Source organism: Phasianus colchicus, chromosome 27, assembly GCF_987193195.1.
Source record: "Phasianus colchicus chromosome 27, bPhaCol1.hap1.1, whole genome shotgun sequence".
Classification (NCBI taxonomy): domain Eukaryota; kingdom Metazoa; phylum Chordata; class Aves; order Galliformes; family Phasianidae; genus Phasianus; species Phasianus colchicus.
This window is the reverse complement of record NC_143462.1, coordinates 4,545,465-4,568,321: the sequence shown is the minus strand read 5'-3', so window position 1 is coordinate 4,568,321 and position 22,857 is coordinate 4,545,465. Positions and strand designations below refer to the sequence as shown.

Genomic DNA, 22,857 nt, shown 5'->3' with positions numbered 1-22,857 from the left:
AGTGTTGTCTTTTCCTTCTCAGCTGTGTTCTGCTTAGCAGCTGTACCTTAAGTGAACTCAGTTTGGTGTAATGGCGTAGAGGATCTGTGTGGGACGTTGCTTCTCTATTGAGTTGTATGACCCAACCTTTAAATGCCATGTTATCAAGAAAATCCACCGACTCAATGCATTAAATTAGACAATATTCCCTGGGTACTGATGTTGGCTCTTTAGGTATGAGTGGGTTAAAGCATCGTTAATCCTTACAGTGTTCTTGCCTCAGTGTCTTACAGTTGAAGAGTTTCTCATGGTCTGAGATTCAAGAGCTCTGCTCACTCCAAGTGGTGACTGGAAGCTTTAATTTATGAGCAGCAATGGTGCATCATACTCCATGGCTTTGTCTGCTTCCTTTCATCTGCCCTTCTGTAAGCATTCCTACTCCACTACACGGATGACTCAACTCCCTGCAGACTTGCTACCAAATAGCCACAATTTACTCTTTGGCACAGTCAGTGCTCCTTTTCCCACCTTTCTTTGCCCACTTATAAACTCACTGAGCAGCTGAGCTCTACTGGAAGCACGTTTGGTAGCCTGCCTCCAGCTCGAGTGGCTGTAGCTGTCCCTGCTCAGTAATTGGAGCCAGATGCATGAAGCACCATGACTTGACCATCCGGGTTAAGAGCTGAGCAGTGATCCCTCTTTTCTCCACCTACACAAAGACTGTATCTCCAGAGCACATCAATCCTTGCAAAAGATTCAGACTCATCAGGTGTCTTCAAGCCCAAAGTGTGTAAAATTTGCTGAGAGTGCAAATGTTGCATTTGGGTAAGGTGTCGTGTATCCGAGAGGAGACACAGTTCTCATAAAGGCCTGGGCTCTACTCTGTGTAATTTATGGCAAACCTAAGAGAAACACAATAAAATTTGTTCAACATTCACATCTACTAGCATGGCTGTAAAACTTCCATTTTATTTGCTTTGATAACAGCAGATCCTTCAGATAAAGGCACGTAGTTGGAGCAGTCTGTGAGATGTTCTCGCACTGCCTTATTTTAAGCCTACTGCAGTCTTAGTTTTCTTCTCTGTAGGTGGTGGAATATTTTTACACATTCTTACAAAAGATCTGAGTATTTAAATTTTTTCCCAGTGTAATGGGGCCATGTGTAAATTTGTGAATCAGTTTCTTAATAAATAGTGCTCTGCATACTGAAAAATCACTGTGCTAAATTTATTCTTCTACTATTCTTCAGATCTGCCTGACCTCCTTTGGAGACCAAGGGGTTCTCCTTCCTTCTGTAGTTGGTCTGTTGGCTTTGTGTCCTCCATCTGGTTTGACTGATCAGTGATGTTTGTTTTGTAAAGTGAATTATGATCGCAGTAAGACCTAAACCACATAACTGAATTGCAGCTTTCAGTGCTGTTCCTGAATGTACGTGTTTCCTATTGAAGACGCCAACTCTTGAGGGATCTCATTGAGCAGTTAGCAGCACCCAGTTACCACTTTACTCCACATCCTTCAAACAAGAGCTGTTGTACAGACAAGGTCAAAGCCATTTCCGTGAAGGCTGGGGTTACTGTGAAGCCTGGCTAAGTCAGTGCTTTTCTAGGGAAGATAATAGGCTTCTCCAGGAAGGCTTTGCAGTGCAAGATGCTCTATTTCGAGGCAGATTCTGCTCTGCTCCCCAAGAGTTGGATGATTCATTACAGCTACTGCTGCTGTACTCCATCATCCCAGATCAAATGAGACTATTGAAGACTTGGCTGAAGGTTTATAAAGCCTCAGGACAGAGAAGAAGGCTGAGAACCTAAGAGAGGCCTGAATGCAATAAAAAGGGGTGGTACAGCATTAACCAAAGCAATGGCCATAGGACATGAAATCCTGCCCAGAATCAGCCAAACTTCTGATCTGGCATTTTCCAGGCCTGTGAGACAATTTTGTTTCAAAAATTATTTCTATTTTTAAGTGCTTTGTGTCCTATCCACTAGGAATTGGTTCTGTTTGCTATCAAAAGGAAGAAGATGTACTGTACAATTATGTGCTGGATTCACAGAGGAGCTGTGTTTAAATAATGTCTTCCACACTTTTTATTTTTGATGGATTATTTATCTGCAAACCTTAATTCACATGTTTTGCTTCAGGGTAGCGAGCTTGCATGCTCTGATTGCACTTGATTGCATTCTGTTATGGATGCTCCTGTGCTGTGTCTCCTGGTATCTCATCCAGACCCAGTCTTCAACACTGCTATCACAGCCGTGCTATTTTGAGCTACAAAAACACCACAGTTCATGTTGTGTCTTCGTGAGCATCTCCAGGCTCAATGCTTACCATGGGTATTTTCATAGGGAACATTGAGGCGGCTTGTAGAGTTAAAGGAACGCCAACAATGGATCAACACTTCTGATGAGTTAATCTTATAAGGAAAATAACAATCTGCACCCACAGGCTTTACTTCCAACAATGTGTTTACCATCAGAAATAATAAATGAGTCTTGAAGGGACGTGTTCTTAACGTGATGTGTTAATGGGCTCACCTTCATTTATTAACCTTATACATGGAACCGTAATAAAAAGCATGGTGAAAACGTTTCGCAGTTGAAATGATCTCCTGGAATCTGTCCTAAGAGAAGCTGAAATGTTCTCCTCTGTTGAACAGAGCTTGTAAAGAATTCCCTATTTCCGTTGGCTTTGGGGAAGGGAAGTTGTAAATTTGACTTTGGAGTTGTTCAACTCTGTGACTTTTAAAACGTTTGCTTAAGATTTTAAAAGAAGGTATTGGTGTAGAGTTATGATGGCTTTTACATCTACCTGCATATGTGTGTTTCTTCCTTCTGAATACAAAATAAGGAGCAGAGGAGATGCATCATAAAATTATTTTATGTTTTCAAAGCTTTTCTTGTAAGAGGAGCACAAAATGGGCCTTAAAAAAAGAGTCCCCCAAAAGGATCTGCTGAGAAAAAGCTTTCCATTCATTCAGGACTCAACATATGTTTTTTCATTTATTGGCTCTAACAGCTGACTTTATCTGTGAGCTAATTACCCAGTGGCACTTAATCGAAACCTAAAAAGAGCCCGAAGGGCTAAAAATAATCACAGACCGAAGGCAAACACACCACTTGTTTGAAATCAGCACTGAGCAGCAGAGTGGTTCCCAACATGTCCTGTTGGATCAACGAGGGGTTGAAGTCTCCCAAGGTGGGAAATCTCTCACTGCTCCTTAGAGATCATCTGTCCTCGTTGTCTCTTTCTCCTCCACCTCTAAAATAAGTGCAGCTTTTTGATGGACTGGTAGGACCTTTGTTTTAACCAACAGAGCTCACCAAGGTTTTTCCATTAGTAACACAACTGAAAGAAAGGGCAGGATTAGGAGTGCTGTATATCCAGGTGGTTCATGGAGCTGTGGGATCACGGAATGGATCGGGTTGGAAGTTTTGCTCATCGCTCTCATAACAGCAGGGATGGAAAGATGTCAGTCCTCTTAGGCAATGTTTGCTCTGACGAGGAGGATGTGATGAAACTGCTGTCTGATTTGTAAGCTAAAGCAAGAGCTGAATTACTGAGAAAGGATAAATGTAATGGCCCTGAACAGTGCCTCTTGTCTGACTGTAACCACTCAGAGTTGTTTGCTGAGGTCCCCCTTGGGGACGTGTATCTGCTTCCATGGGCACATGCAGCAATAGAGCCAAGGTGGAAATAGCTTTCCCGTTCTGCAAAACTTTTAAAGATTTCAAACGCTTTTGTCTTTCGCAACAGGATAAAACAAATATTTTGAAGTGTTTAATGGAAAAAAAAGCTGAGACGTTCCAAAGTAAAAATAGCTCAGTTATTACATCACCTGGGATGTAGAAAAACCCACATTTCAATCCCTCTTTTGCCTGAAACGTATGAAGAACTTGAACCTGTGCTGTTTGCATCCGAGGAGAATATTCCAACTCCTCATATATAACCCATCAGTCACTCTGCAGTATTGAGTTACTGATGTGTGGCGACAAACGTATGTCCTTAGTGCTTCACTTCAGGTAATAACCTTTGCAGTCACTGTGGATTGACTGCAACTGAAAATTTTCTACTAAAAGTGAGAGTTATCCAGAACCAGGCTAAAGCACCCACCTCAAATTACTTTGTTTTCAAAAATTGGCCGTGCTTCTTGGAGAATGTCACACAACACGTGTCATGCCATGAGCATCCTGTAATGTATTGTGCTTAAGTCACTGTAAGAATCTATTGCTGTAGAGAAAGCAAATCAGTGGATTCTGCTGTAGCAGAAGGAAAGAGTTGTGAGTCGTTGGAACGGGCTGCCAGGGAGGTGGTGGAGTCACCTGCAGGTTTTCAGGAAGAAGGTTTGAGTAACACATCATTGAGTAACATGGTCTAGAGCAGTCACAGGCCTGAGCTGATGGTTGGACCAGTGATCTTATTGGTCTTTCTTTAGATTCTCTAACGTTCTATGAAATGCACTGAACAGAAATGTTAGGTATCGTTTGGACGCACAGTCTTGTACAAGCACTCTCCCAAATAGTGTCTGAATAATAAGCTGAATGATGTCTGAACCCTTCTGTATTGCTGGAGGTGTTCATCCTTCAAGTGCTCACGGCACGGTGATGTGCTTTAGGTCCCCTGGGATGACCTGGGCTGACACTTGGTGCATTGAGCTTCCTGAAGGGGCAAAGGAGTTCTGTAAGCAAGAGTCAGATCTGCTGTCTAAATGGGCCACTGTCATCCACATGTTTTGTGGTTTATGGCAGGGACAGTGTGTGAGTACTTTGGTTACAAGCATGTGCAGCCCAATGGGAACAAAATGTAAGAGTCAGGTTTTTAATCCTATAGAACTCATTACTTCGAAATCGCGTTTGTTAAAAGACCAGGCAGTGACTGAAGCTTTAGATCCTTAAAACAAAGCTGTCAGAAGATTTGCTTTTTTTAATTCGTCCGGTTGCCTGGATTAAGAATAAAAGGGACTTCCCTCCTTTATCAGTGCTTGATTTGAGTTTGCAAAAGGCAGCATTCTCTTTACAGATAGGACATCAAGGACAGAGGTCCAATTTGCGATATTTTCTTTTTGTACAGCATTGCTAATTTTATACTTTGCTCTCAAAATACTAAGCTTTTTAACTTGATCCACACAGCAGTTAATGAGCTGTGGGCATGCGATCCAAGCAGGCCTGAATACAAAAACCAGACACCTCAGCAGAAGGCTCGCAGGGTTTGAAACCTGCAGAACCCATTTATTCCTCTGGAACTTATATTGACACTTTGCCCATCTGCTTTTTGCCCACGAAGGGCATATGAGGACTGTATGACCCTGTATGTCAAGAATTAGATGTGGTTTCAATAGTTTGGGATTTCTCTGTTGGCCCTCTGCAAAAATAATAATTGCACCCATAAAGCACAGTCCAATCTAGTGGTAGTTAACGAATGGGCCTTGGCCCACTTCCTTAACTGCCTTTGGTTTTAATTCTTATTCAATTTCTGAGTCTGGTCTGAGTCTGAAACCTCAAGGTCCTCCTGACTTTTTCCCATTGCCTAGTAATTAGGGAGCAGTATTAGCCAGTGTTACTGGAAGGCAATGATTAAATACCCCAGCCCTTTTTGATGCAGAATACATCATCAAGAGAAGAGAAAAGAAAACGTCCTGTTGTCTGGGATGAACATCTTGCCATGTCTGTTGCTTGGAATAGCTCCTTTTTGAATCCCGACCTTGAATGCAGACAAATGGGAGCTTATTTCTGGCAGGCTTTGAGTTCCTGTGTTCCCAAGCAGAACATCCCCTTCTGTGTCCTTAAACACCTCATTGCAGGTTTGAATTTAATGCACGTAGAATTTCATCTTGACCACATCAAAATGACTCTTAGCTCCCTTTTGTGCTATGGACCCACAAATTGTTTGGCTGAAGTATTGGAGATACAGTAAATTCCTCCAAGCTGCTTCTATGTTATTGCCTCTGGATACAACAGAATGAAATTGCTATCCAGTTTAGAGATTCCATACTCCACAGAGTGTTAAAAAGTATAGAATCATCGAATCATAGGACTGTTAAGATTGGATAAGACCTCTAAGATATCTATTCCAACTGTCCATTTACTGCCAATAATGACCACTAAACCATGTCCCTAAGTGCAGGTAGTGTAATAGAGCACCAGGCATGTGTCTTCCAAAGCAGATCAGCTGGCTCTAGGTCATGTTGGCCTACATCCTTTGTTAATTGTTGTTTGTGGGTCAGGTTTTCATTGCCCGTTTCTCTGCGGGCTGTAAGAATGGCTGGTATCTCAGGCCCAATTCTGTCTGCGTCTGACTCTCTCTATTCAACAATCCAGATGCTTTTTTTACCATTGGCATTTTCTAAAAACCTAAAACAAATAAATACCCGGTCCTATGCCTTCACTCCTCGTGGGATTGAATATTCCCAGAGTGTTCTTACGTGTTTTTCTGTTAAACAACAGCGAGCAGCAAATCCACACAGCCACCATCACAGCCTTGTATACGCCAGTGCTTGGGAAGTGCAGTCATAACAGCCTGGAGCTGGCATCCTCCCTCCCAGTGGGACCCTGCCTCAGTGGGTGTCACATAGCTGATGTAAAGGCACAGTGTGTCAGCCTGGGGCCACAACCAGGCTGGATGTGCATCACACAAAGTAAACACCATCACTCCCTCCTCTGCATCATCCCCTTCCCACCACCAATAACCAATATTTACAAATAAGATGATTTGCAGCTCCATCAGTGGAACTTTAAAACAAGCGTTTCCCTGCCAGATTCATTTGAAATACCAAGTGGTTTTATAATGGGAAAAATTAACCAAGAGCTCTTACATTTCTTTTCTGTTGTTTATAATCATGGTCGACAGAAACGTCATCTTGTAATACTTCACCCACTAATCTTGCCACACAATTATTCATACCAGAAGTGGGGCTGGGAGGAAAAGAGGCTTCTGTGATTGTTATATTTTGTAACCTCTTCCTATTTTTAAAAGAAATACAGTCCAGAACCAACCTGTATGGATTCACCTCAGCACGACATCATTGAATCATAGAATATCCCAACTTGGAATGGACCTGAAAGGATCGTCGTGTCCAACGTCACCTCCTTGCCACTCAAAACTTAATGCTCTCAGGTTTGGTGTGTGCCTGTAGTTAAAATAGCCTGGGAGCTGCTCAAAATTATGCTCCTAGGGAGTTAATGGCGCCTGGCAGCATTTTGTTACCCTCTCCAACCATGCTGAGAAGGAACCAGGCTGCTCTCCACCTTCATTTTCTGGTGAATTGGTTTGCATCAGCTGTAGCTAGAGAGATGGGTCTGCTCCAAGTCGATCGTATACCTGATTGGCTTAGCTTCAGGGGCAGGGCTGGAAAGTTTGAATAGTCCTTCAAAATGGTAGCTTATGAGTCACAGAAATGGACTAGGAGATAAGGGTGACTGTTGTAGTAAATGCTGTGAGCAGTGTGTGACCAGAGTTACCTATTCCTGCGAAGAGTAGAATGAATGGTTTGCTGTCATGGCCTAATAGTGTGCTCCAGAGGTGACCTTCAGGCTTGCAAATTGAATCTGATTCACCCATATGGTGCTCTGTTGACTGTGAATTCCTGTCCTCTCTGCACCATCCAGTTACTGAGACATAAGGGATGTTAATACACAATGCAGTAGAAACCCAAAGGGTAGCAAGAAGCCTTACACCATAAACTTGGAATATGGTAATGTTAAATTAAGTCCTCAGTTTTCTTTTTCCTTCCTTCCTTTTTTTTTTTTTTAATTCTGTGTCTCATCTGGGACTAATGAGCCGGGTACTAATTAGTGCCAGTGGAAGAAAAGAGCTTAAATGCAAACGTAACCACAAAGAATAGATTGCAATTTCCCAAACAAATTTAAGAAAAGCCAGCGAGTATAGACCAGTTGCTGGAAAGTTGAGCTAAGTTAATTGTGAATTGCTTTGAAGTCAGTGGATGCCGACAGACATATATACGTAATTCTTTACCACCACATTCTTCTGGAATTTGCATGTGACAAAACAACAAGCTCTTGAAAACATATTTTCTTCCGCTTTGTTATTGTTTATAAGTATCTCCTCAAGTTCCCAGGAAAAATAAAACCCTTATCACAACTAGATAAGAAGCACAGCGCTCAGGTTGGCGAGGTAGGAGCGATGCAGGAGAGGAGCACGCATGAAGAAATGAAATCACAAAGCTAATTAGTTGCAGCCCCGTTAATATAGCTCATTCCCACAAGTGTCTTTCTGCTGAGGAGTTCTTCGTGTGGCTGCATTCACAGACACAGCAGAACAGAGCTTCGAAGCTCGTTGGCCAATGTTACCTACTGAAGTCTATCATTGACCTTGTGAGCCCAAGGAGAAGAGTTGTGCCTTCATATCTCCCTTCAGGGACAGTGGTGGGACTGTTCCTGGAGTCCAAAACATTTGTGTTGTCTCTGAAAACTAAACAATCTCTGTTTTCTGTGCTGTGAGGGTCATTTCTGTGGGATTTGTTGCTTTATACACGCCAGCCTACACCTCTGCAGCTCTTGCAATCATCCAGGCTCCCACACAAGTCACTAATTAGTGCTTCTTGCTCCGGGCAACTCTGTGCTTCTGCAGTTTTTTGGCAATTATCAACAGCAGCATCCAGCTATCTGCAGTGGGTTTCAATGTCTGGTGTATAAATCTACTCTGAAATTAAACCAACCATCCACCCTAGAATAAGAAAGGCCAGGGCATTATCTGTGTTGTGTGCAAAGGATGAAGTGTGATGTCTGCTGTGATACAGAACAGCCACAGTCTGACATGCAAAGGCACCAGACAGACATGGCTGGAGCATTATTAGTGGACAACAAGGAGGCAGAAGAAGGTAATTAAGGGAATCTGGAACAAACTTGCCTGGTAGGAGCTGATGACGTGAAAAAGAAAAGCTGGTCTACTGATGGTCGTCTAAGATGTTAGAGCTATTGAGTTAAAAACTACTAATTCACCATGAGCTGATGGATGCTCTGTCTAATTATCCCAGCTAAAAAGCTTCTTTGGAATAAATAGCTGAGTTTTTGTAAATACTGAGCTGTGTGTGAAATGACTGATACCTCGATATTGGGGTATAGAAAGAAGGGGCTGCCCTCAATGAATGATCTCTGGATGTTTTCCCATTCCTTCTTGATTTCAATGCTTAATTTCTTTGGCACAAAGAAAGAGCAGCAACACATAGATTGGTAATTTGATGGGCAGATGGCTGGATTAGATTATTTTATTGTCCTTTTCCAATCTTAGTGAGTCTACGATTCTATGAATTTGAAGGAAAAAAAAAAAAGGATAAAACTGATTTAAAATGGTGAATTGGGGCACTTGAAGCAGCACATTTCAAGCATTTTGAATATCTTGCTTTGATTAACAGATTTTTGCGAATTCGTTTGAGTGGAAATTATCATTTCTCAAGTAAATTGCTAAAAAAAAAAAAAAGTTCAGTTTGAAAAACTAAAATAAGAAAATTCAAAAATCGTGTTTTTTTAGGCAAAGGAGTTAAATTAAGGCAAGATTTGAAACCAGAAGAGAAACATAATTGAAATGTTTTCCATTCTGTTCCCAAGCCAAATTTCCTAGGTTTTTAACATGAAGGAGACATGGTAAGTGCACGCTGACCCAGGCAATCTGTTATATGAATTCTGAGAAAGAAAAGGATGCTGCCTAGCAAGCAGGGCATTCTTTTTTCAATGGGAAGAAGGAAGGAGCAGAAAAACCTTCAAAAAAGCTGTTTATTAAGTTTTTATATGCAGTTACCTTAAAGTAAGTTGCCAGATGTGCTTAATGCTACTCTCAAACACATATAAACACATTTTTACATATAAAATAAAACCACAGCTCCCACCAATGGTCACTGTGCTGGTATCATAACCTGTTCTATGTAGACCTGTACAGACCTGTGTTGCATTTATTACAGCTCCTGTGTTTTTCCATCAGTGGAAATGGAATTCACTTTTCAACTCTTCTGCTTTTAATAGTAGCACCAACACATGTCTTATATCAGGGAAATACCCTGCTGTTTCCATTCCGCAGCATTGTCTGCAAATGAAGATAGTTTTGGTCTTGGTTTGCATTATGGATTTAAACAATTTCATGGGACTAAGTAGGAACTGTTTGTCATTTTTGCTTCTGCCAGGAATCACAGCCATCTATCTGAAAGCTCAGCCTGAAGAAGTTTGGAGGGATCCCACAATCATGAACTGCACCACTGCTGCAATATACGTCATGCCCTGTCTGGAAGGTAATGTTAAGATATAACTTGAGCATACACCAAAAAATGGCTTTTGCAGTGTACTAAGTAGACAAGTCTCATGCATCAACCATTCCTGTGCTGTAGGTTACGTGCTGTAAAACTATGGTGCTCTGGTTGCTCTTTCTACAGCTTTTACAACGCACACGTGTCACCAACACCCAGGGAAAGGTAAACCTAAACTGAACGTACCGCCTCCCAAAAGAGTTTTAAGACCAAAGAAAAAGGAACGCAATAACCCACACGTTCACATGAACTTCTTCAGAAAAATAAGCATTTCATCCTTCTTTCCAAAGATTTCCAAGTGATATCCAGCGGAATCTTTACTGGGAAAGCACAGCTACATTTCAGTGGATTCACTGATTACTTCTTTTCCGCCTTTGTGTTCTGCATGACAAACAGGTAGATCTGGTGCTTTTGTGAGTGAACTCCTAAGGAACTTCCAAAATCAGGGGGACGAGTTAATTCTCATTGTTTTTTTTTTCCAGTGCCATTTCACGCATCGTATGACAAGTCACATCTGTTTGGTGACTAATACAAAGGGAATATCCCATGCGTGTAAGCGGCACAAGCCTGCCTCACACTCAACCTTTCTGAATTTTTTTCAAGGGCTGGTTATGCAATAAATAAATGGGGACAAACTCATCACGAGAAAGAACTTTTATTCAGCTTTGAAAGCAGCACTTTGGCTTGGAACGATGTCCAACATCAAAATAATGAGTGCGTGTTACTGCTGACAGTCCTGGAGACAAGAATTCTCCATCCATCCTGAGCCAACTCCTCAAGTCCTCTCTCCTTCATATCTTTGCTCTTACTTACGGAAAACCCTCAGTTCAGGGAATGAAGGAAGGGAGTGGGATGGGTTTGTAAGAGTGGATGCCTTGAGATTTGGCTTTTGCAAACAGGAACACCGAGCCCCAAAAACCAACAGTGAGGATCTTGGTGGTACCCTTTGTTATTTGTCCCAGCGATGAACAAATAGGACAAGGGTAAATGTGTCCTTGGAGACACCCAAGGCCAGGCTGGGTGAGGCTCTGGGCAGCCTTATTGAGCTGTAGATGTCCTTGTTCATTGCAGGGAGTTGGACTAGATGGCCTTAAAGGGTCCCTTCCAACTCAAAACATTCTGTGATTCTGTGATGAACCTAAGGGATCCTACAGGGAAACAGCAGAGTAGAGAAAAGTGGCCTTTAATGTCAACTGTGTATGAGCACCAGTCAAACACCGGGCATCTTCCTTCTGCAATTCATACAGTGTTTCTGTAGGGCCTCCTGTAGACCACTGAGAAGTGAATGGCATTTGGTGTGTGCCAACTGGAGCTGTCAGTCCAACAAGTGAGGAAAAAATTAATAAATAATTCTAGCCAGTAGCCTTAGCAGTCCTTGGAGCTTTGCAATACTTCGAAACAGTTGAGCAATAAAGAGGAAAATAAGAACGTATTGAAAAAGAATATTTCATCAACAAGGGGCTGGGGAATAAATCAGAGAAAACCATCCACTGAAAGTAATGTATCTGCTAGGTTTGGCTGGCTTTGGGGTTGTTTTTCTTTTTTTTTTTTGTTTCCCTATTCATAAATTGTTCATCAGCAAATTATGGTCCACAGCTTCAAGTGGTGTATGACTGCATCATGCCATTAAAGTTTATGAAGCAGTGTCACCACTGGAGCTCTGTTACTTCCACTAGCTGAAATGTTGGCCTTGTGTATGTTTTTATGACCTTTTTTATTATTCTTAATTGTTTGATGATGACAGTATATTTCTTCTTTTATGTAAGTCACCCAGTACATCTTTTGTTCTCTTTTGAGAGGAATTGAAATTCAGAACAGCAGTAATCACTGCCATAGCAGATCTCTTGGGACAAGGGAGGGAGAGAACAGTTACCAGGCTTAGCTCATAGCTGGATAACCCACACATGAATCATTACAAGAGGAATAGGATCTATGGAGTCTATCTCCACCATCTCACCCTCTGCAATACTGGTGGCACAGCCACTACAGGAACTTACTGATCATCGGGGCAGTGTTGCTGGTGCTAGAACAGAAGCAAAAGACAACTATTGGGTTCTGGAAGGGTTTTAGGGCTGTAGACGTTCTTTCCTCTTCCAAAAGTTGAGCAGTGAATAATTTGCTTATGACTTTGCTCAAGTAATTTTGGAGGGTCTGTATCTTTATTTAGGTGAGTTTTAATGCTCTAATATGGGAGATACTTTGAGAGCCCCCCTCGTTCCTTCTTACCCGCGTTGCCTATGATGATATTAAAGTGCATTTATTGTAAATAATGACCTGCTTTTCTGGACTTCTTTAGAAAGGGGAAATTTTCCCTAGATGACCACTTCCCAATAAGATTCTTGTTTTTTAACAAACCATTTTTAACAGTCTGCAGTCAGCCCTAATGGTTATTAACCACAAGCTGTAGATTAAGCTCTCGTGTTAGCCTTTGACTGAAGCTGTAGCTCAGTTTTACTGATCAGCTCTATGGATTTACCCAGCTTCAACACTCCTTTGAAGCACGCAGGCAGTCCTCACCGCGTCAGTGGAAAGATGAGGGTAATATTGTGAATGGCTGGGTTCCAGTTGTTCATAACTGCAACCGTGGGACGATCGCCTTTTGTTTAAATGTCAGAGGATCATGGATGTCAAAGACGAGAAACGAACGGCCTTTTAGGTCATTGAATCTGCATCACAGCATGGAAGTCATAGAAATCCAAGGAAGAGCAACATTGTGCGAGCATCACTGTTGGCCCGTTAGAGTCACTCTGATTGAGCAGTTCTGATTGACATCCCAACCAAATCCAACTGGTAGAGGGGCACATGAGGTATTCACTGACGAATCTTCCTGAGCAACACATATGGCCGTATTTTATATTTCACGGTTAAACTAATATGAACTATGTAAGGAATCAACTTGAAGAAACTTTGGAGGCCAAGCTAATCAAAATTCTTTAAAGTATAGTCAATGAACCATAACCTGGATATGAAATATTTCCCAATAGCTGGTATAATACAACCAGCTGTACTCTGATTCACTCGGACTGATTAGCTGTCACACTGAAAATAGCTTTAGGATCAGAGCTACTGCTAGTGAAGGAATGGACTGCTTTTGGTAGGAACCAGCAGAACTCTGCTGGCAAAACAGAACAGCATCCATTTCTACCAGCTGAGTATCCAACCAGCAGTCAGTTAGTATTAATGCTGTTATGTAACCCGGAATCACTGTTACCCCTTTTTTCTTTGTCTTGATAATTATAAGTCAGAAATACCCCTACAACCTTCCTTCCTGGGCATTGCTCAGACACAGAGTGGTCAATGTGTTTACTATCTAGATTGCAAGGTTCAATTTGCTTCAAGCAAATTAAGACCTAAATCAGCACTGTGAGCTTGCAGAGTTCTCCTGTCCCTGTTTGAGAGATTGCAATAAGCTCTGGTGGGTTTAATTGACTTGGCAGAGCAGGAAAAAAAAAATTATTCTTCCTGACACCTTCGTTTACCCACCAGAGTAGCCTCTCTCTCCTCTTTCTCTCACCACTTATTGTATTCTTCTCTTTATTCTTTTTGTTTCCCCCCATTGGTTAATTTTTTTTTCTTTTTTTTTAAATTTGTGTTCTTTTATAAATGTCCTTTGGCAGTAGTTGTGATTTTTTGGTTAGTAATCCACTTATTTTGTGGTTTAGAAAATATCTCAAGTAACAACTTGGACACGTTGTTGACTGTCATTGTTGGCTGCTCATGTGGCATGAGGAACATGCAAGGAAACACGTCCTTTCATGCTCAGCCTGCCCTTCCAAAACAAAGCAATAATCTGCTTCTTACCATTGAACTGTGTATAACTTTAGGTTTGAAGAGGACTGCAGTTTTCATACACAAATGCAGGTGTATAACCTTGACAGATATATCCACAAATACATGCATGTTATTATGTCTCTATCCCTCCATCTCTGTATTTGTATACATGAAGATGCATATCTCTGTCTTTGCAGTCAAGCATAAAAAGGACACATTTTTCAGCTGGAGGTATATTTGCTCCTGTAAATATATTTGCCTGTTGTCTGCATTTCCATATACTGCAGCTGCCACGAAGCTCAAATATTGGTTCTATATAAACTCACTTTTTCTTTCTTTTCTGTAAACTTATGAACTGACGCAAGCGTTTTTTTCATAACCCATAGATTAAGTCAATATGCCTTTTTCTCAGGGATGAGGCAAAAAAGCTGAACAAATAGCAGCTGTCTTTCAGTAAAATGCATATGATGGCCGTAGGATGTTTGAAGATGTCAAATTTCGTTGGAAATAACAAGTTTATTTGCATATGTTTGTCCATGTTTTTGGTTGCCAGAATAAAAGTTGAAGGCTAAACCCTTAGAGAGCAGCTGTTTCATGTAGTTGGAGGAAGCTGGTTGTATATATTTATGGTAGACCCTATAGGTCCCAGTCAAGATCTTGGCTCCCTTGCACTAGACACTGCATAAACAATTTGCAAGAGACTGACTCTTCTCCAAGGAGCCTAAATAGGCCAGGGAAACAGTGTGACAGAGCAAGAATTATTAGTTCCTTCCCGCAAATAGAAAAACAGGCAGAGGATAAGGAAGTGGCCTCCCAAAAAATCTCTACAGCTGGGGTGACAACCCAAATTCCCCAAGTCCCAACCCAACACTTTAAAACTGAAGATCAGAGGAAATAGGTGCATATACCTCCATAAAGTGTCAGGTTGGAGTCTCTAATGGGTTTTCGGTCAACTCAGGTTATGGGGCTTGGAGAGCAACAAAATTTGAGTGGGGACAGAATGTGAGGGATGCTGAAGTAGTCAGGGTTTTTCAGCCTGTTGGAAAAAAAGAAGCCCAAATATTATTAATGGCAGCACGATTGTTGGATGTTGCCTGAATAAAGACCGCAGGACTCTAACCACACTTTCGACCCGCTGTCTGCACAACCCATTGCAAACTGTTCCATGCAAGGCACTCAGCCACCCCTACTTATCCATCAAAGCTATCATTCATGTTAACAGGTAACAGGGGAACCTCAGGCTTGAATTCATTATGAAACCCTTGGAGTCAAACCAGCCTGGACAATCAACCTTCTGTTTAACTGCTTCAGTATACATTTTTATTATGGAGCCACTCTGGACTTCCTACAAAGTGATTCATAGGTCGTCTTCCCCAAGCCTGCAGCGCTCATCACAATGGGTTCTTGCTCTTAACCACATTCACTTACAAACTGTCATTCGAAGGCTAATAAATCTGGCTCCAGTCACCAGACTCTGCGGTATACATGAGACAACTGGAGGGTCTGAACTGCTCAACCACAGTCTTGTTTGGAGGCTGTTTTGAATGATGTTTTTCCATTATTACAGGCTTTACTAATTATTAAGTTTTATTGCAGCGATGCTAACAAGGCCCAGCACTGCAGTGGGACAGCACTAGGCAAACACACTACAAAACTGTGTGCCTGAATCCTGACTCAGTACTAGTACTAGTACTCAGTACTAGTACTAAGTACATAGAGAGCTCTCACAGACCAATGTAGGGCTGGGATGTTTATGGGACATTTTAGATTCAGTGGGACCTCGCTGTGAGTCCTCAAAGTAGAGCAAGCTTCTGGACACACACAGGTCTTGTTAAATGGCTCACTATTGGACTTCTTGACCATTAGTCCTTTCACTGATGGCCATAATCTTCAAACAGATGGCAGAGGGTGTTTCTATGGGATGAGAGGGAATGGCCTCAACTTGCACCAGGGGAGGATCAGGTTGGATATTAGGAAAAAGCTTTTTCACTGGAAAAGTGGTGATCATTGGCACAGGCTGCCCAGGGAGGTGGTGGAGTCACCAACCCTGGAGGAGTTCCAGAGCCATGGAGACGTGGCACTGAGGGACGTGGTCAGTGAGCATGGTAGGATGGGTTGGGGTTGGACTTAGTGATCTTAAAGGTCTTTTCCAGCCTTTATGATTCTATGATTCTATGATTTAAGCAGTGTTTTTCTTCGAATCCCCATTTCTCGTGTGTCTTCCAAAGGAAAGCTGCTCAGAAATTCAGGGAAGTGCTGGGAAGTAGGAAGTGTCTATGGTAAAAAGCTTCCTATAATAATTGATAGCTCACTGATGCTGCTCCCAGTAGCACTGATGCCAAGAAGTTGAAATAAAATACTGAAAGTGTCAAAAGGAGTTCAAGAAATGCCCTTCAAATACTGGAAAAAGATAAAAAGAAAGCCCTAAGGGCAATATTCAACGTGATAATCAGGGTCCTAACTTCTTGTGGGTGCAATGTCCCTTAGGATTTAAATCTCCTACACCCAATACTCAGCCAGCCATACCTCAGAAGAGTCATTTTGCCAATGCTGCTCAAGTTCCATGTTAACAACTAATTTTAGGCTCTGAAGTGAAACGCCTCTATCAGGAGCACAGTTATCTTCTGCCTCTCCAGCTAAGAGCAGCTCCTTACTCACTCAACATTTCTCTCCTTATGCTTTTGACGAAGCCTACTAAATGGGTTCAATTCACTGTGCAGAAAGTCAGAGGAACAGCAGAGCATCTGGAGGGATGAACTGGGTGAAGTCAAGTGGGCGATTGTGCTGCAGAAAGGCATTTCAGATTCTGCAGAGCAGTTCAAACAAATATTGTGGTTGTCGTCATTTATTGTAGAGGGATGGTGGGGAACAGAGGGGAGAAGTAACTGGAAGTGACTCAGGAGCCAGAGCTTAGAACTTCAGACGTGCAGCTTGACGACCAAACCACCGTAATATCCTTTTTTTTTTTCCCATGTAAATAACATCTGATGATGAAGGCGGTGGAATTTTACAGTGGTTCGTAAGCAAACTTGATTTTCAGGTTCAGTAACATTGCAGATCAGTAGTTGCTGTTTCAGTTCCCAGGTTAATTTTATGGAATATTTTGCGTTGTGCCAGACTTTAATTAATTCCAAATGATTTCTGCTTTCCCTTCCTTTTTCTCCCCCTTTTGCATGTTACTGTCTTACAGAGGAACTCAACTCCCAATTTTCTCTAAGACCGGTAATTATATGCATAAGTAATCAGAAATCTCAAGCATTTTTCTGCAAACCAATTACAGGCATTTAGGATAAGGATAATACACTTCCTTAAAACTGCATTAAAAACTCGTTGAAGTAAAAGTAAATGAAATAACAGAGTTAAACTACTCAAGTGAAATTTCAAGGCACGGTTTTAGAGGAGATAAAAACCTTCCTGCTTGTTTTCTTATTTGCGTGATGTTTTGAGACCATATTTTCTAATATATGGCACGGAATTGTGACGTGTTTTCAAAGCAGGCTGTTTCTGGTACATCAGCTTCTGACGCTGAACATCTTGCGTGTGAGCTGCCCTGGATGAAGCACTGTTTGCTTGTAGGATATGCTCTTCACATTCCTTTCTTTTCCTGATGATCCTTAGGATAAAAATCAGCCTGATAGAGAAACTCTCTGCTATGCAATGTTGGGTTTTCAACACTTCCTAGCATCCATGTAGATCATAGAATGGCTGGGGTTGGAAGGGACTGCAAAAATGGAGGCAGTGCCAAAAGAAGTCAAAATTGTGAGAGTACATGAACCTGTTCCCTTTAGCACTGAACAGACAGGACTCAATTAGAGGTGGACACTTGTAGGTAGGACAGCTTGCATTGGTATCTCTGCAGGTCCGCTGTGATTCGCCAGAATGAGTGCAGATGATTTCTTCTCTCCCTGAAGGATGCTCACAACTTGCGCTCGTTGCAAATTGGCCCATGCAAGAAAAATTGTTTTCTATCTTCCCACTTCCTCACAGCATCAATCAATCAGTGCATTGTTCAAAATCTCCTTCTTCACTGCCTCTTCAGCCCTGCAGCTTGATTTAATCACGTGTTAACATGCTTATATTTATTGTGCTCCCAAATCACAATGTCCACGAGCAGAGTGTTGAAGGACCACAGAATCACAGAGTAGCTTAGGTTGGAGGGGACCTTAAAGACCATCCAGATCCAACCCCACTGCTATGGGCAGGGTTGCCAACCAGCAGACCAGACTGCCCAGGATGCCATCCAACCTGGCTTTGGATGCCTCCAGGGTGACTGCCTCCAGAAACATTTCTTAGGGGCAAAACACTGATGTCAAGAGCAGACGCACCAGGTTGCTCCTCTCCTCCCATAGTGGCTGGTGGAGTGTTGGAATTTGTCTGCAGGAGGAGCCAAGGGCTAGGGGAATGTCTCAGGTTGGGGGGATGGTCCATAGCCCATATCTTTGGGGTCACAAACCTCTGGACAAGGGGCTCGGGCAGTTTTGCTGAAGGGGCTGCTGGGCTGCTTGTGCTCTTCTCTCTTTGCATTCCCATCTTTATCACAGCAGTGATTTCCTTGCTTGCTTCATTTGTAGTAATGATAACATTGTAAAAGCTTGCCCTTTCAGAGGGCAGGAGTGCTTTGAGTCACGGACCTGCTCTGTGAATCAGAGCCCTTTTCTTCCCTTTCCAGTGCTGTTTTCTTCCCATCCTGCCTCCCTGCTCAGGAGCCCTGCCAGCTCCCCAGTGACAGCATGAAGCCTTCCTTTAAAACACGACTTTAAAACGGCAAAGAAAAAAAAAAATGAAAAACAAGAAGGAAAAAAAAAAGACCAAAACAATCAAAACAACAGCAGAGCAAAGCAAAGGCTTAGAAAAGCAAAGCAGTGCTGCCTTTTTGTGAGCATCCTCTCCCTTCCCTTCCCTCCCCCCCTCCGGGGCGGCAGGAGTGGAATAACCAAAGTCAATGCATGAGACTTTAATTCGAACAAGTTGGTGGCATGGCTGCAGGCCAGCCCTACATCCCCCCCCTGTGCTGGCTCCCAGGCCCCCAGGAAAGAGCAGGGCGGGGGTGTGGGCTGAGTCAACAGCACGGATGCACTTTCTCAGCAGTCAGCTGGGACGTCCGCTCGGGTTGTGCTGTGTGAGTGGGATTGCTGTCCCCTCGTATCGATCTGTTTTGGAGTCAGGGCTGCGGTGTTTGCGTGTCCAGTGGTGGAGTGGGAGGCAGAGGAGGGAAAAGGGATGAGGGGAAGGAGAGGCTGCAGCAGGATGCGGAGTTGGAGAGGGAAAACCCGGAGAGAGTGGAGTATAGGTGGATGTAGGGATATCCTATAGGGATCCCTGTAGGATTATAGGAGGTGGAGAGGGATCAAAGCTGAGTGGAGTAATGGGGGCATCAGAAAAGGAGGAGGGAAGGAAGAAGAGAAAGTGCAAGGTGCTGGGGCAGTCCAAGTGGCTCAGAGCTGCAGGGTTTGGTTTTTCAGACACACCAACAGGTAGCTGAGAGCAGGGGGACCATCCAGCTGTGTGCTGCAAGAAGACACAAGCCTTTAATTGGGTATTGAGTAAGAAGAAAAGGAGGGATGATGCAGCAAAGAGCAGTGGGGTGATGCAGTGGGGGGGACAGAGGACAAAGCGTGGCTCTGTGCGGATGGAGGGATGGGCAGAGGATGCAGTCATCAGCCCGGAGTTGTTATAAACATCCTGCTGAGGAGGAATCTTGCTTTTTCAGATCTCTCAGTCTGAAGCTGTTCCAGCTAACCTCTCTCCAAAGAACAAATACAGTAATGGATGGTTACCCCTGCCTCCCCCCCATACACGTGCATTGTCAGCCATTATTTTGGCTAAACATTTTTACGACTATCCCCCTTTCCCTAAAGTCATGTTTATTATTGCAACTGAACACTGGCTTTTCTAACAGCCTTTTTATGCATCCTTTTAAACGTCTTCTCTAATAATCCAGAGAAACTTCTCATAAACTCCCCCTTAGTGGGAGAGAGGCGAGATTACTTGGGCAGATTAACCAGGCACATCCTCCTGTCTGTATTTTACAGAATATGGTCAAATATAGCTAATTCAGAAAGCCATAAGCAGGATTTTCACTAGATGTTCAAGTGCTAAGCTTTGTTACTATTAACATTTATGTGCTTATTTATTTATTTGGACTGAAAAGCACATCATTTTTTTCTTTCCTTATCATTCCAACAATGAAAAGTGTTTGCCTGTAAATCCATTGGCAAGAGATCTGAACATCTACTGCTTTAAAGCACAACCATGTGGTCTTCTTTCATATCATCTGAACCCAAGTTCAGTGGCTGTTTGCACTTTTCAGTAGGACTAATTATCCTTGATTTTTTCATGAAATAGACATTTTTGGAGGGAGAAAAGTGTCCTGAAGGATTCAACTCTCCTCTTCTTAAATTTCACGAGCCTTGTTTTCAAGAAGAAAGCAAGAAGAGAGAGAATTCCACAAGGCTGGTAGTAGCCCACTCAAAGCATCGTGTATTTTGGTGGCAGTTTTCCTCTTAAAGAACTTCTCCCTTGCTTCATACCATACAGAATCACTTTACTCTTGCAAATTGCTGCCTCACAGAGTGGGAATTGTCCACACTCAGTGTTCATAATCCTGGCAGTGTATTTCCTGCCACAGGTGAACAACAAGGCATGAACCTACCTGCTCCAAAATTGCAATTGTGCTGTAGGGTAGAAGAAAGCAGAATTCATCATCATGGGCAGCTTTGCTCCACAGTGAGAACGAAAGGTTCAGTTCAGTTTGTGGTCACAGAGATGCCATCAGTCTCTAATCACATCCTGTTTTTGACTCTAAATGGGTTTTGTTTTCCAGGTCTGGGAGCTGTGCACTCAAATCCCTTTGCCTAGGCACGTTGTTTGCTCGTGCATCCCCTCCATGTTTGTATGGATAGCCTGCTTTTGGTGGAAAAAAAAGGCAATAGCAATGATGCTGTATTAGATAATACTTCCTACAAGTGGATTTCAAGTTATTTGATATTGCATTTAAAGTCTTCAGACAAATCACTGCTACAAAGCTTTGTTCTGCAGGGCCTCGGTGCTCAAGGTGAGAACAGGCCAGTGGACTGCAAGAGCAACTCAGGTTAAATTCTTGGAAAAACATCCTAGCAATAACAAAACTGAGTTTTTGAGAGCTTAGACTTCGTGTAAGTTTACAAAGAATGTAAAGCTTTCCAAGAGTAATTTCCAACCCAAGAAGTCCATAGGAACAGGGCTAACAAACTGCTTTTAGAAATGACATGGGCAAAACCACTCCTCTCTTTGAAGAGAGCAGTAACAGTGACCTTGAGTTCCCTTCTGGCTCTGCTTCTATGAATATCCCCACTTCATACATGGGAAACGAAGGCAGAGAGCGGTGAAAGGCCGCGTGCAACGTCATGAAGCAAAGCTGCAAGTAGAACTTAGGTCTGTTCTCTGCAGGGAAAGGAAAAAAGAAAGAAATCTGGGGAAAAAAAAATAAGTAAATAGTGGGATTATTATAGGTCTTCCTCCAAATTCTAGACTTTTCTTCATTTCTTCAGCATTTGAAAGGAATCATTACGTGCTGTTCAAGTGTAGGTCAACTTGTCCAGACCAAATTATCCTCTGTCTTGGAAAGGAGCTGCCTAAAGATGAATGGTTTTGCCCACACAGTTCTTTCCAAACCAGTAAAATCGATTGGATTCTTTATAAATTTTTTGTCACGTTCAAAAAGTAATTGAAAAATGCAAAAACTGAGCAGGTAAGAATCAGAAGGGGGTATTGGTCACTATTTTACTGGTGATTAGCACTCGTAATTGCAGCCCAAAATAGAAAACAATTGCAGCAATAAATTTCGTTCAAGAACACTGCTCTCACTTGGAGCTTCCTGTCACTGTCCTCTTGTTTTAGCATCACAGAATTGTAGATTCATGGAGTCGTAGAATGGCTTAGGTGGGAAGGGACCTTGAAGATCAGCTAGTTCCAACCCTGTGCCATAGGCAGGGTTGGATCCACTAGATCAGGGTGCCCAGATCCCCATCCAACTTGCCTTTTGGTATTCTAGACCATAAAATAGGCAAACAGTGTTAGTTTTGAGTGGGTCTGCCAAATCACAAGTGGTGCTTGTGAGATTCTAAGATCATATGATAGTTCAGGGACTGTTTCTCCTTATGTTGCCTTCCTGATGTATCCAGGCCTTACTGAGATAAGCCAGAATCAAACCTGGGTCTGTGCACCCCTAAATGCAGAGGGGAAGGTGCAAAGAGAGGCACAGCCTGGTCTCCCAAGCTGGATCTGGTTTCCCATCCAGCAGCTGTACCCCACCCATGTAATGTGCTAAACCAGAACAGTCTAGGCTTCAGGACTGGTATAAAATTCTTTTGAAACTATCTTCTCTCATTTTCTTACAGAAAGTTGAGTTTTTCAACTAAATTGAAAACATTCACGGAAAGCATGTTTGCCTCAAATTTTTGATATTTCCACCAGAAAACAGCGAATCCAGTTTTATCTGCAAGCAACTACTGTCAACTTTTTGTAAAAAAAGGAGTGATCACAAATTGAAAAATAATCAGTTTTTGATGCAAAGTCATAACTTTCCATGGGAAAACCTCCAAATTCCATTTAAGAGCATGTCTGCATTCTAGACAGAACAGCAGATACACAGGCGAGATGTCAGCTAGCTCTCTCCAGTATCTGTAAGTCTTCTGCTGGCAGTATCAGCGCAGCACGGACTGCTGTACACAATTCTCTGACAGGAATCAGCTACATGCATGTGTTCCTATTAATACTGTGCTGGACAGTGGCTCTGAACTATCTTTGGCCAATATCTTTGGAAAATTATTAATGGACTCCATAATAAAATTAGTTCATTGGGTCCCATTGGGTCTTCAGCA

At 42.5% G+C, this 22,857-nt stretch overlaps 1 protein-coding gene across 4 annotated transcripts in view; it reads left to right on the top strand.

Annotated features, from left to right (window-relative positions):
• The window catches only part of LOC149914823 (uncharacterized), a 143,581-nt gene that overhangs the window by 90,982 nt on the left and 29,742 nt on the right, over positions 1-22,857 (top strand). For 3 of the 4 annotated variants that reach the window (XR_016460191.1, XR_016460192.1, XM_090125672.1), the window contains exon 2: positions 10,106-10,210. Coding sequence is in view for 2 of the 4 variants with exons in the window: in XM_090125672.1 (XP_089981798.1) it covers positions 10,106-10,210 (105 nt within the window). In the remaining 2 variants the exon portion in view is untranslated. Of the gene's footprint in view, positions 1-10,105; positions 10,211-10,351; positions 10,391-10,515; positions 11,127-22,857 lie in introns of those variants that run through there. The other variant, XM_090125673.1, reaches the window with a different exon arrangement.